The sequence below is a fragment of the Anticarsia gemmatalis genome, chromosome 5, assembly GCF_050436995.1.
Source record: "Anticarsia gemmatalis isolate Benzon Research Colony breed Stoneville strain chromosome 5, ilAntGemm2 primary, whole genome shotgun sequence".
In the NCBI taxonomy this organism is placed as follows: Eukaryota; Metazoa; Arthropoda; class Insecta; order Lepidoptera; family Erebidae; genus Anticarsia; species Anticarsia gemmatalis.
The window spans coordinates 10468690-10481256 of record NC_134749.1 but is presented as its reverse complement, the minus strand read 5'-3'; the positions used below and the strand labels follow the sequence as shown (position 1 = coordinate 10481256).

The 12567-nt window shown below is 35.2% G+C and overlaps 1 protein-coding gene across 5 annotated transcripts in view; it reads right to left on the bottom strand.

Annotated features, from left to right (window-relative positions):
- stan (Protocadherin-like wing polarity protein stan) overlaps nucleotides 1-12567 on the bottom strand; it is a 203474-nt gene that overhangs the window by 28276 nt on the left and 162631 nt on the right. For all 5 annotated transcript variants that reach the window (XR_012959493.1, XR_012959494.1, XM_076114743.1 and 2 more), the window contains 8 exons: nucleotides 10409-10610; nucleotides 9654-9794; nucleotides 7804-8030; nucleotides 5919-6044; nucleotides 4089-4255; nucleotides 3195-3337; nucleotides 707-877; nucleotides 82-269 (listed from right to left, as the gene is read on the bottom strand). Coding sequence is in view for 3 of the 5 variants with exons in the window: in XM_076114743.1 (XP_075970858.1) it covers nucleotides 82-269; nucleotides 707-877; nucleotides 3195-3337; nucleotides 4089-4255; nucleotides 5919-6044; nucleotides 7804-8030; nucleotides 9654-9794; nucleotides 10409-10610 (1365 nt within the window). In the remaining 2 variants the exon portion in view is untranslated. The remainder of the gene's footprint in view (nucleotides 1-81; nucleotides 270-706; nucleotides 878-3194; nucleotides 3338-4088; nucleotides 4256-5918; nucleotides 6045-7803; nucleotides 8031-9653; nucleotides 9795-10408; nucleotides 10611-12567) is intronic.

The window sequence follows — 12567 nt, the reverse complement described above, 5'->3', positions numbered from 1 at the left end:
GATGCTAAAGCTAAATCACTAAAAAACTTCCATTGATTCAATTCTTCTGCAGCAAAAGATATAATTCTTCATTAGTCATACCTATTATCCTCATCAGCATCAGTAGCGGTGAGGGTGACGACAGGCGTGCCAGGCGGTTCATCTTCAGCCAGTTCCACATCGTACTGAGGCGGAGAGAACACAGGGTCGTTGTCGTTCACGTCCTGGACTACCACCACTACGGAGGCAGTGGCTGAACGAGCTGGTGTACCGTGATCTGTTGCTGTTACCTAGTGGAAGAATAAAGGAAGCAAATTATACTACAGACTTTTAAAAACAAATTTTGTTGATATTTTTGGAAATAAACTAGACTTTAATCGCAAAATGTTTGTGTTCTGTTAAAGACCGAACCTAAAGACCACCCTCCTTATGAGTTGACATTAACAGCGGAAAGTAAAGCTCTATTGTTAGAAATTCTGCTCAGATAAGTCGTACCTAAGCAGTTGCAAAGGCTTTCAAATACTTTTTACTATCAGAAATATTTTTCTGAATTGCACAAGAGTGATTCCTGATATTTTAATAGGGTATTAAAATACAGCTCATGACCAAACTCAATACTGAAAACTTCGAAGGCAAGTTATCACCTAATCGAATGTCGTTGGACCTGGAGGGATAGGAGCAAGGTCCTGTACACATATAATTAAAACAATATAGCTCGCTAACTTACCATCAACTGATACTTGGCCTGCACTTCTCTGTCCAGCTGACCTGATGTATAAACCCATCCCGACCTGGGGTCTATGCTGATAGGCAGATCATTGTTCCCATTGTGTTCTTTGTCCGTCAGCGCGTATGTGATGTCCGCGTTCATACCTTCATCTGCGTCGTATGCTTGTACCTGAAGAAAAAGTAGTATGTTAATAGATGTATAGAATTAGCAGCAATACATACGTAATATACAAAATATTTATTTATTTAAACTTATTATATAGAGACGTATAAAGGCCGACCTAATGTCAAGGGTATTTAATGGCAGTCTATATGCATGTTATACCAGACGCGGGGGCAGGGGTACGCAGAGGTGTATGAAATATACCCAGGTTTCGCCATGAGTAATATTAGTCCTTTGTAATAGGATCGGGCCTATTGCCATATACACGTACCGTACTCTTGCCTATTGTTAAGAAATATTCTAATATAAATTAGAAAAGACGTAAATTAGAAACCGATCCGGGAATCGAAACCGAGATCTTATGATCAGCAGTCGGATACCGATCTACAGAAGTTGTTTTACCAATTTGAGTTTAAGTATTCACTTATAATTTCGCAGGTGAGGAAATATTTACCTTTACCTATCATTTAATACGACTAAATACAAGATATCGAGAACAAATTACAAAATAGCCTGCCACTTAATCACTCATAAACAATTTTATGCACTATCGCAACATATTTACGGTGTTATTTATAACACAATAGCAACACAAAGTTTTACAAGTCGTTCTTCAAGTAATAAAGTATGTGCGAGACCGGTAAACATCGGGTTACAATGTCCTCGCCGTATAGTACGATAACCGTTACGATTTACAACGCCAATAACATTTTTATATTGATAAGACATTGTTGTGTGCACTGTGCAGTTATTAGGGGTGTTGCATTATTATGATTTATTATATGTAACTTTAAAGCATCTTGGTAGGTTAACAAGTAAAATATTCGCTAAAATCCTGTGATCATGATTATGTACAAAAATGTGACTTTTAATTTAAACAACATGCAATTACTTTTAAATACATTTTAAGACATGACAAAAATTAAAAATAAAAGTAAAACGATGTAATATATATTTTTTGTATTATTATGGACACCATGACCTTTAATGTTGACATAATAATAATATATATATACAGGAATTAACGCAGGTTTCAGCATAGTATACGGATCATGGTCACAAGACGATTCATGACTTGTGGACCCAGCGCCGAAACGTCAAGGAATCAAAGGAATATACACGTTTGCTCGAATGAATGAATGAATGAATACTAGGTACTATACAGGTATCCTACAATTCAGAATGGGTCCCGACCGCCGGAGATCATTTGCAGTGGAAAACTATATGTTAGGCTTTTCCCAGCAGTGGGACGATATAGGCCCATAATAATACAGTACTATTATTTTGTCGAATATTATCACTATAACTAGCTGAAATTGCAATTACCACGGACAAATAAGGTAAGATAAGTAATAAGCAGTTATACAGATGTAAATCTTCACACCATACCAAAGATAGCTATCAGCGAGTTGACAATCTTGCCAACTCGTCGAGTGACTTCAGAGATCTTAATCAATAATGTCAACTACATTACTACAGAGCTATGGCGATAACATCTTTAGCACGACTTGCAATATGCAGAATGTTCTGATAACGTTTGTAACTGCAAATGTTGAGAATGTAAGTTTTTTATAGTTAAGTTTTTTATAGTTCACATAACTTGTAAAACTTTGTGTTGCATGATTGCTATCAAAATGTATAGGAGTCGACACAATCATGTATTCTTTCGTTTATTTTACTTCGTGTTTTGGCAACCTCAGTCAAGGTAGTAATTAAACTCATTAATGTAATGCAGTTTGGCAAGAGTCTCCTCCAGGAATAAGCAAATGGCTAATGCTTGTCTATAACGTTGGCCAAGTGCGGTTTGGCCACTTTGAACAAGGTACTTTTTTCAGTCTAAAGATTACTTATTTACATCGTTAAAATAACATAAGCTTTAAAATGCTCAATGATTATCCCTGTATTTTGTTTATAACCCTGTGAATAACGTACCCACTGGCATTCGGATGCAGAAACACCATTCAATATAAAGTGATGTTCAAATGTATTTAATAAACGACAAAGTTGATACATTCATTCGTCGTATGGTTAGGGTCAAAGTTGTTCAAGCCGCCCGAAGGCCTTCGACATGGTTTAACGACTGTTATCTTATGAGCACATCCAGGACCAATTTTATACGGCAAGGAGACGCTCCGTTCAAATGCCATTATGCGGCCACCCATCTATGGAATATTCGCGCTAGGGTTGCTTAACCCACTAATCGATTACCGACCGTCGAGCCACGAGCGCTTTAACGACAAAGGAACGAAAACAGCATGATACTTTAAAGTTGAAAGATAATCTTGCATTGGACATAACTCGATCCACTACTATTGGTACTCACTCGAACAATACTGTATCCAGTCGGTACATTCTCGCTGACGGACTCTTGAAACAGACTGGTGTAGAATCTCGGCGCGTTGTCGTTTACGTCCCGCACGTTTACCAGTAATTGAGTTGTGTTCGACCGGGATGGACTGCCGCCGTCTGAGAAGAAAAATTGTTGATTAATATGAGCTTTAAGCCAGTTTTTTCCGTTGTTAGGGCTCTTTCTATAGAGAGTCAGTCGAATAACTTGTCCGACAGATATTATGAGACAACAGTAATTGTATGAAAAAGTCTGTCAAAATTGCATCTGTTAAGTTACCAATACTTTTGCAAAAGTGATTAAACGGACATTAAGATATGGATATTTCAAGAAAATCTTTGGCGTTTAAAGCCAATTCACCGAATAACCTATAGAAACAAAGTCATTTCTTACAATATAAAAATAAGCCTAACTATTAATATACTCAATATAGTTAGTATTATTATGATGAGATTATTCAGTGATGGAGTTGCCAAACCTCTGAGAGTGCTTGACTGGTCACATTTGGCCCAAGACATAACAGCATCGCGTATTTAGATGTCTCAAGCAAAAATAATAGACAAACTTTAAAGTGTTGCAGGATTGGCTTATTACTATACATTAGATATTAAAATTAAGTAGGTGTATGGATCATCATAACAATGAAAACAATTTGAGATCAATCATGTGACTAAAACTAAATCGGCTAAACATTTTTTTACTTAATCCGCTATTCTATTAACCGTCTTCAATAAAGAGGAGGTTCTCAATTCGGCCGGTATATTTTCTTTTATTTATTTATCAATTTTTCCTCCTTTCCATATACATCGATTTCATCGAGGATTCTGAACCGATTAAGGTATTTAATACACGAACATATACAAAACTCACCTTGAGCCCTTATAACAAGTCGATAGCTCCTAACTTGCTCGTAGTCCAGTGGTTTGACCAATGATACGTCGCCGCTCAAGCTGTCGATAGAGAACTGCATCTGCGTGTTACCACCGATGATCGCGTAACGTATCGCTGCGTTTGATCCCACGTCTGCATCCGTCGCTCTGGATAAACGGCAATGGATTACAAATGCGGTTTTGGAATTGTTATGTGAAATTGCTTTGTCGTTCCTAGTTATAAGCGTATTTGGAATTGTAAGTTCTCGAGCACTTTTGCCTATTGGAAGATTTACTGATTAGATTATTGAAAATTTGCACATTGGTGTCCTTTGCTGATATAAAAAATACAACGTTCTTATAATATGTTGATATATATCTTTTTTTTAGCTTAGGCTTATTCTGTATGAAAAAAATTAACACAAATCAAAATATTTTTAGTTAATTACAACACTATTTGGTTCTATAAAATACATAGTTCAATCACTGTTGGGAATTGTAATTAAGTCAAGTAAATAATATTATATGATTTAATTCCATTATAAATCCAATATAATAACAACAAAAGCATAACAATGCAAATTAATAAATAAACCGCATTATGAAATAATAATATAATACATTTAATTTGGACAAGCAATTTGCTATTATTCCCAACAATATGGGCGCAGCTGTGTGCAATATGAATTTCTAACGGCATCGACCACAATGGCCGAATGAAATATTTATTTATTATTGCAGTTGGACGTCGCTAAAACAATAAATAAGAGAAACTATCAAACAATTTCTATAACAATTTATGGCGGTACAAATTTTGAACACCAGACGGTCCGTACATAGGAATATTGCCAAGACAGGAAAAATATTGCCTTGTTGGACTCCAGTGCGAATAATTTGAGAACGGTCTGCTTGGAAAATATTTGTAAGATATTATTTGTTCAGTGAATATTGTTTTGTATTCATTGTACTGGTTCATAATTAAATTGTTTTTAATATAATAAATAGTAGTATTATTTCGTTGATGTAACGAATCATTATTCATCATCAATGGCCTGATCATTAATTAAGTATAGCTTCGATTTGGATTTTTGCAGTTTTGATCATCGTTAAGTATATTATGATAATTTTGTAGTACCATATAAATTAGTACTTTACGAAGTCGTATAGGTAATAATGTTGCAGTATCAACTTAACGAGGCATAAATTCGTTTCTTGGGCTATATAATGTGGATGTTAGCATATATTTCACACTGAATAATTCTGGTAATCAAACTACACAGTTCAAATTTCGTATCCACTTGTACAATGTAGGTGACCTGCACTCGGCACTAGATAGCATTGTACAAAAGCTAAATGTTAGTGTAGCTCGAATATACGTGGATTGCATTTCACCTTGCGGCCGTAATCCGATTTCGGAAGGTTTTTTGAACCGTTTGTGTACTACAGAGAGCTTTGTTAATGCTAGTCTAAAGCAGACGTAAACGTTTTGTTTTCTTATGAAGATGAAGCAAAATTTAAACCTTTTGGAAAGCATTTCTTATTTGAATGTGTCTTTTCAAGATTGGCTAACATTAAAAACTAAAATGTCTTCAACTGCTATTTGTTAAGTAAGTAAAGAAAAAATAAGTTGCCTTATTTTCTTTCTACATTATTTCCGCTTTTTAAACACCTATGTCTGAAAACCATAAGTTCTTAACATTCAGCCATTTTTCGCTATTTATCGAACCGACGTACTGCTAGAACAGAATCCAGATTATAAAAGATCGTAAGTCTAGAACATACCCCAAATACATTTAAAAGGCTGGCAAACAGCAGATTTTTTGTCACTTACTTGATCCTAGCTATAACAGGATTATTGGCGACGCTGATGTCTTCATCAACGGTGACAGTGTAGGTCTTCTCGCTGAACTGCGGGTAGTTGTCGTTGTCATCTAAGATGTTCACGTGGACTGTTGCACTGTGGATGAAAAAAGGTTTATTAAATCACATTTCGTTCTGTTAAACGAGCTCTGCTTAAATCCCAGGTAAAAATTAAACCGTAATGCAACATCGGCAATGTATGTAGAGTCCTGATATAGATAAGACTTAGATGTTTCCGTCTAAATAACTAGTATCAACATTTAATTGACTAGAACAGTCTGTTAGCAGTAGTACGAGTCAGCAAATATATTATTATACATCATTTAAGCCTCAATCCAGACAATATGCGTAAGAGGACGAGCCTTTTGTACGAAACGAAATGTAATAAATCTACGAGTATGTCTGCGCTCCGTCTATACTCATCATTCTATCTGTCTGCATCTTAGTGAATTTTATAGTACAGTTTGTCGATATCTCCTACTATTAACAGATGATGCACTAAATTACCCATTCAATAGATTACTAAGTAATCCAGTACAATTGTACAAGCAACACAGTATTGGCAGTGTATTGTGTACGTGATTACGAATGTAAGACGTTGTTTAGAGGCTTTAATGTTGGCTCAACCTGCTTGTGTTTGTGTGGTAATAAATTCATCACTATTGTTGATCCCTGAGCGTTTGCTTGTTAATAGGTTAGGAAGTAAGTAGGTTAATATTGTGTATCTCTTGTTTATAATTGCAAAAGATGTTAATTTGAGTTGAATTATGAATAAAAAATGTAACCAAAATAGTGTTTTTAATTATTTTGGAGCTACCACGCTTTTACCTTCCAAGCTGTAGAAGCTTAAAGTAGGACGTATAGGAATTATATAGAGTAGACAAAAAAGCTTTATGAGACTTTCCGTTACAAGGAAAAGGTCCAAGATTATTCCGTGATTTTGTCCTATTTGCTAGTCAATAGTAAGACAAATATGCACGAATTCTATGATACTTTAGTAGAAAGTTTATTTCTTAAGTATTCAATAGGATAAAGTAAAAAGTACGAAGAAATCGCGACTATATATCAAGATAACCTAATAGGTACAGTATTATTCTTAAACAAAAACGTCTTTACATTGTCCCATCTGGTTTTCGCATGCCCGAATGAAATTTTTGCTTATACACCAAACATGAAGTCATTACGTTCTTAAAAGCATCGCATTTTCTCCCATAAGCATTTCAAGGGTCATCCGATCCTTTATAAACCCATATTCAACGAAACGTTTATTTTACGCTCTTTTATATGATAATGGTAATGAGCGGCCGACCTAATGTAAGCTCCGGTGTATTACTGCTAAATGTCAAAGATCACTTAACACTTTGATGTGGATACCTACTTCATTTTATGGATTTAGGCTGGTTTCATATATGAGGAGTGGTAATGAAAGGCTTTTGGAGGAAAGATAGCTTAGATGTTCATAATATGAAATGATCGGCAGCATCTCGTTTTCTATTCAATAAAAATACTGCATGACTATAGAAAACATTGATAGTTACGTAAACCAGCAAGTAACTACCAAAGATGATAATATTTATTTATTTATTTATAATATGATTAGTTCCTAATTTTTGTACCAATTAATCGGATATATGTAAGTTTTAATTTAAAAGTCAAATTTTAATCGTCCGCAAAACTTCTACCTTCAAACTAAAGAAGACTTCAATATTCAGTCATTATCATCATCCAAAGTTAACTCCCGACCTGGTCACCCCGGTTATTATTATTATAAAGTTGTGCACGGAGACTCCCAGTTCAAATACCATTATGCGGTCACCCACACCCCGCTTAATACGTTACTTTCAAATAATACTTACGTGCTCGAAAGTCTATCAGCTACAGGGCTGGCTTGATCCGTAGCTTTTACAATGACGGTGTACCTCGCCACCTTCTCCCTGTCCAGAGGCGCTCTGGTCAGCAAGGCTCCACTTCTGCCATCTATCCTGAACACGTCTGTGGCATCGATCTGTTCTGTGTCGATAGAGTCGTTTGTATCTTCAGGGTCTAAGGTCTCAGCGGTGACGGATTCTATGGAGTATTCCACCTGGGGAAGAGAGTAAGATTTTCCTAAAGTTGAAGTTTCGGCGAGCCTGGTTGCCGAGCGTGAGGTCATCTTGGGATTCCAAGGACATATTTTCATAATTATAGCACTTTATTTGAAGTAATATCGTCTTTTTGTATAGGTTCTTCACATAAGTCTGTATAAGACTACTAAGTTTTTTATTGAACGAAGTTATATAACCAGAAAAAAACTACTGTTTCTAGTAGAGAGCTCGCTATCAACTAAAACGCATGAAACTAACAATGAACTCAAAAATTCAAACAATTATTTTCTAATTTCCCTACAAATAAGATGAAAAAATATGTAAAATTTTAATTTATACATATCGGTTATATATTGTGAGCAGTGACACAAAATAAAGCAATATTTAACGCGATGTGACAAGTGAATTGAATTCTACAAAACATACGCAACAAATTAATTGTTTCCAACAGCATAAATCTGCTCAATTACAAATTGTTTGACACTCTTTGTTGTTCGCCTCGTTTAATCCTTTCAGAGCACGCAATCAAATGTTTAGCATCCTATGTCAGTTATAAAGAATGGATACAATTCTATTTTACTTCTAAAAGTATCTAATCTATTTAATTTTGATATTTGTACTATTATTATAAACGTGAATGAGAGTCAGTCCGTAACGCCTTCGAACCAAAACCGCGTAACCGAATTTTATAAAATTATCACGGGAAAAGTGGAAAAACCGAAATCAAATAAAGGCAACTGATTTTTCAAAAATCCTCCCCTAAGACCCATTTCTCTTAGTTTTCAAAACTCGTATTATTAAATACATGTAACAAACTAGAAACGTGTATATGCATATTGTAATTGAATATAACGTATTCTCATGAAACAATAAATCTTCCCAAACAAAAGTTAGCACTTGTAACTGCAATAATTGTAGCAATAAATTAAATTATCCCACTTTACATCTTGTTGAACACAATAGACTGTTATTCTCATAAGCCACGTTTATTCGTAGTTCTACTTTCAGAGCCGAGGGACTTAGCTGTTTCAAGTGGAGTTGTTGCAGTTCTTCAAAATAATACAATTTGTTACGTAGTTGTACTAAAGAGATTTTCAACAGAATAAATGCCCGGCTGACAAAAATGTGAAGCTCAAACATTTGTTTCGTGGATACCTGTGACAGGTATTCGCTCTTGGCATTCTGCCATTTATTTAGTAAATTGAACATTCTGGCATCTAAAATCAACAGGTATATGTGAAAGGTGAATAAAAGAAAAATCAATCAGTCGTTATAAATATATCAATGCGAACAAAAACTAAATAATCTGAATGGATCAAAACTCTTTTTTATGGAATAGTTACAATATAAAACTATGATTTCTATAACCATTAGGCCATTTAGAGGGGTTGAGCGGACCAAATTGGCAATTGTCATAAGTCGGGCACGTTACTAAACTTTGGGCTATTATTGAGAAATATTTATTAACTTAACACTATTTAGCATTTTGGACAACCCAAGAATTGAGCCCCAGACATCATGATCTGTAGTCGGAGAGACTATCGACCGAGCCACAGAGGCACAAAGCATTTTTTGCAAAGAAGCAAAATTATGGTTAGATGCAAGCTCAGGATGTGACGTACCTCAGCATTTTTCCCGATATCCTGGTCCGTAGCTTTGAGAGTAAGGACCGTAGTGCCGGGGCTGGCACCTTCTCGAACCGATGACTCGTACTGTTGCATCTCGAACACCGGTGAGTGGTCGTTGCAATCCAAGACATTGATCTGTAGAAATAATGGAAATATCAGATTAAGGTTTTATAAGACGTGAGAAAAGAACGAGTAATATTTATGTTAATTGTCTTTTAACTTTATTTGATAAGTTCCCTTTGCGCTTTAAAATTTTGCAATGGATTATAATCTTAGCGAAGTTAAATATCACTTGTGTTATAAAAAGAAACTATAGGATATGAATACTTTGAAAAACAGAAAGTATATTCAAAACTTTCTTATCGGTCCCGCGGCTACTGGTCGTCGTTAAGGTGAATTTCCAGCTTAACGATTGTCACCTGGGACTAATGTGGATATTTTGCTTAACATTCAGTCTTGGTAGAAACTAGGAATCCATTCAAAAATTATGGGACAGTCCTACGAAAGACAAGATCTTTCGTTTGCGTGACCTAGTGAAGTGATGATCTCATAATCTTTAAGATGTCTGCTACAATTTAATACCGCTAATTCCATTCCAATTTTGATGTCATCGATTTCATACAAAGCTTGTCCGAAGTCACAAACATATTTAAAAAAATCAAATTAGTTTAGTTGTCCAAAAGTTATGGGCGTACAAACATTTCGGTGATTCATTTTTATTTATATAAAGTTTTCATTATGAAGATTACCTGCAGAGTAGTAGTGCCACTCCTAGGCGGGAAGGTGTCATCCTGCGCCACTACCCTGAAGTAGTGCACGTCCAGTCTCTCCCTGTCCAGCCTGGCCTGTGTCGTCACCACGCCGGTCCGGGAGTCCACGGCGAACATGCCCGCTGATCGAGAGTCCAGTAGACTCGACATTGAGTAGGTTACTGGACTGTTCTCTGGATCTCTGCAGATGTTTGAAATTAAATTAGTAATAGTAAAAATTATTTCTTTGTAATAAATTTAGTTAAAATATTGTCTGATCTGTTTAATTGGAGAGTTAAGGCTTTATAAGTAGACTTTCAACCAATGTTAAGGGCTAAGTCTTAGACATTTTCTAATCCTCCAGAAGATTGTGTGTGGACGCAAAATCACTTTTCAAACTTTTACCTTAACAAAGTTCTGTTAGCCATCGCATGTGTCAACTAATATTTGATAGTCTTCTAACTTAAGTACTCAAGTTCCAATTACAAGCTCAATTTCGGGTCACATTTCAATGGTAAAAAATAATCTGAATTAAATAATATTACATCGCTACATTCGTAAACCAAGCGTCTGGTCTCTGTTATTAAAAAAGTACCAAAAAACGTAACACATAAATTACCTTTTAGAAATAAAGCAGAACTCAACATTCTTGATTTACGATGACTGTTTTACTTTAGGGACAGGTGTGGCTAAAGGCTCTCTAGTTCAAAACATTTATAAAAATAAAAGAGCAACAAGGTCTGTTTTGGAGTCGAGTCGACGGCAGCTGCGTTTATACGAGTCATTTATTTAATTTGAGTGGCACGAGGGTAGATGAGTGTGACTAAAGAACTACTGAACATTTATAAAGAGAAAAAATAAGCCATATTAGTCTTGGTATAGTTTATTGTAGGGAGAGGTCTAAGGGATAATGAATATGGTAGTATAGCGGAACAAGGAATTGAGTTTTTGTTAGTAAATTCCTTGTAGTTGGTGTTTGGTAACGCGACCGCCAAATGGCTCTAGACTTGCCGCTATTACATGGTTTGAATAAAAGTTTTCAATTGCTGTACGTTCAGATAAAGTTGCTGACCAAACTTTTGTTCACTTTAAAATTTGAACTTGCAGAAGAATGAAGACTTGACTTTCAACTTACATAAGTTGAAATTAAATTATAAGTTCCTAGAGAGATAATCCTCCTTTGCAACAAAGATAAGTCGGCGGTAACCAACTTAAAATTAATACCTTTGTTTAGTAATGATCATGACAAATGTCAATCATTTCATCCGTAGGCAACACGACCGCGAGACCAATTAAAAAAAAACAGTGGGACGTGAACTAAAGGTAACCCTTTTTTAAGTTATTTTAAGTTATTCGAGCATAAAAAATGAATTCATACCAAACAGTAAAGTCATTTAATAAGCGTTATACGTGTGGTTATCTTCTCGCAAGAAATGAATGAAAGCAGCCGTCATTTTAAAACACAGAGCGCAAAATAACGCACGATACTGAATTACACCTCATTACGCGTGATTGTGAGTACGTGATAAACTTCTATAGAAGGTTTACTGCTACGTATAACTTTGGTAAGATATTGGCACCCGAGACCAACTTTTAAAGGTATAATCTATCTGTACATTACTAGCTACTTCTTCCGTATGATTAATTCATTATTCCCGAGTTATTATTACCTATATCTCGTATTAATTAAAAAAATAATATGATTTGTTAATTTGGTATTACGCTTTATAGACGAACAAATAATATTTTTTTACTGTTAGATGAATTACTGATGCGATTATTTACTACTCAGCTATTGCTACGAATTTTCAGAAATAATGTATCTGATGAGAATAAAGATGATTTATTTAGTTATTGTTCCACAAAGGGCATTCAAAGGTAGACGTTCAATAACACTAAATAACTAATATTCTAGACAAAGACATTCCAATAACTACAACAGCTGTCGAACCTCACACTTTCAGTAGCAAAAAGGCATAAGATCAAATAGATTACAACTCACTTAAGCCCTTCTCACTTTGAAATTGCATCAGATATTACTGTGCATCTTGAAAAGAAAAAAAGCGTAAGATCAAATTTACTTATGGTTACTTAAGCTTTTATTACACTGACGGTTTGATATAATTGGAACGAAGCAATGATCTTGTAAAAGTCGACGT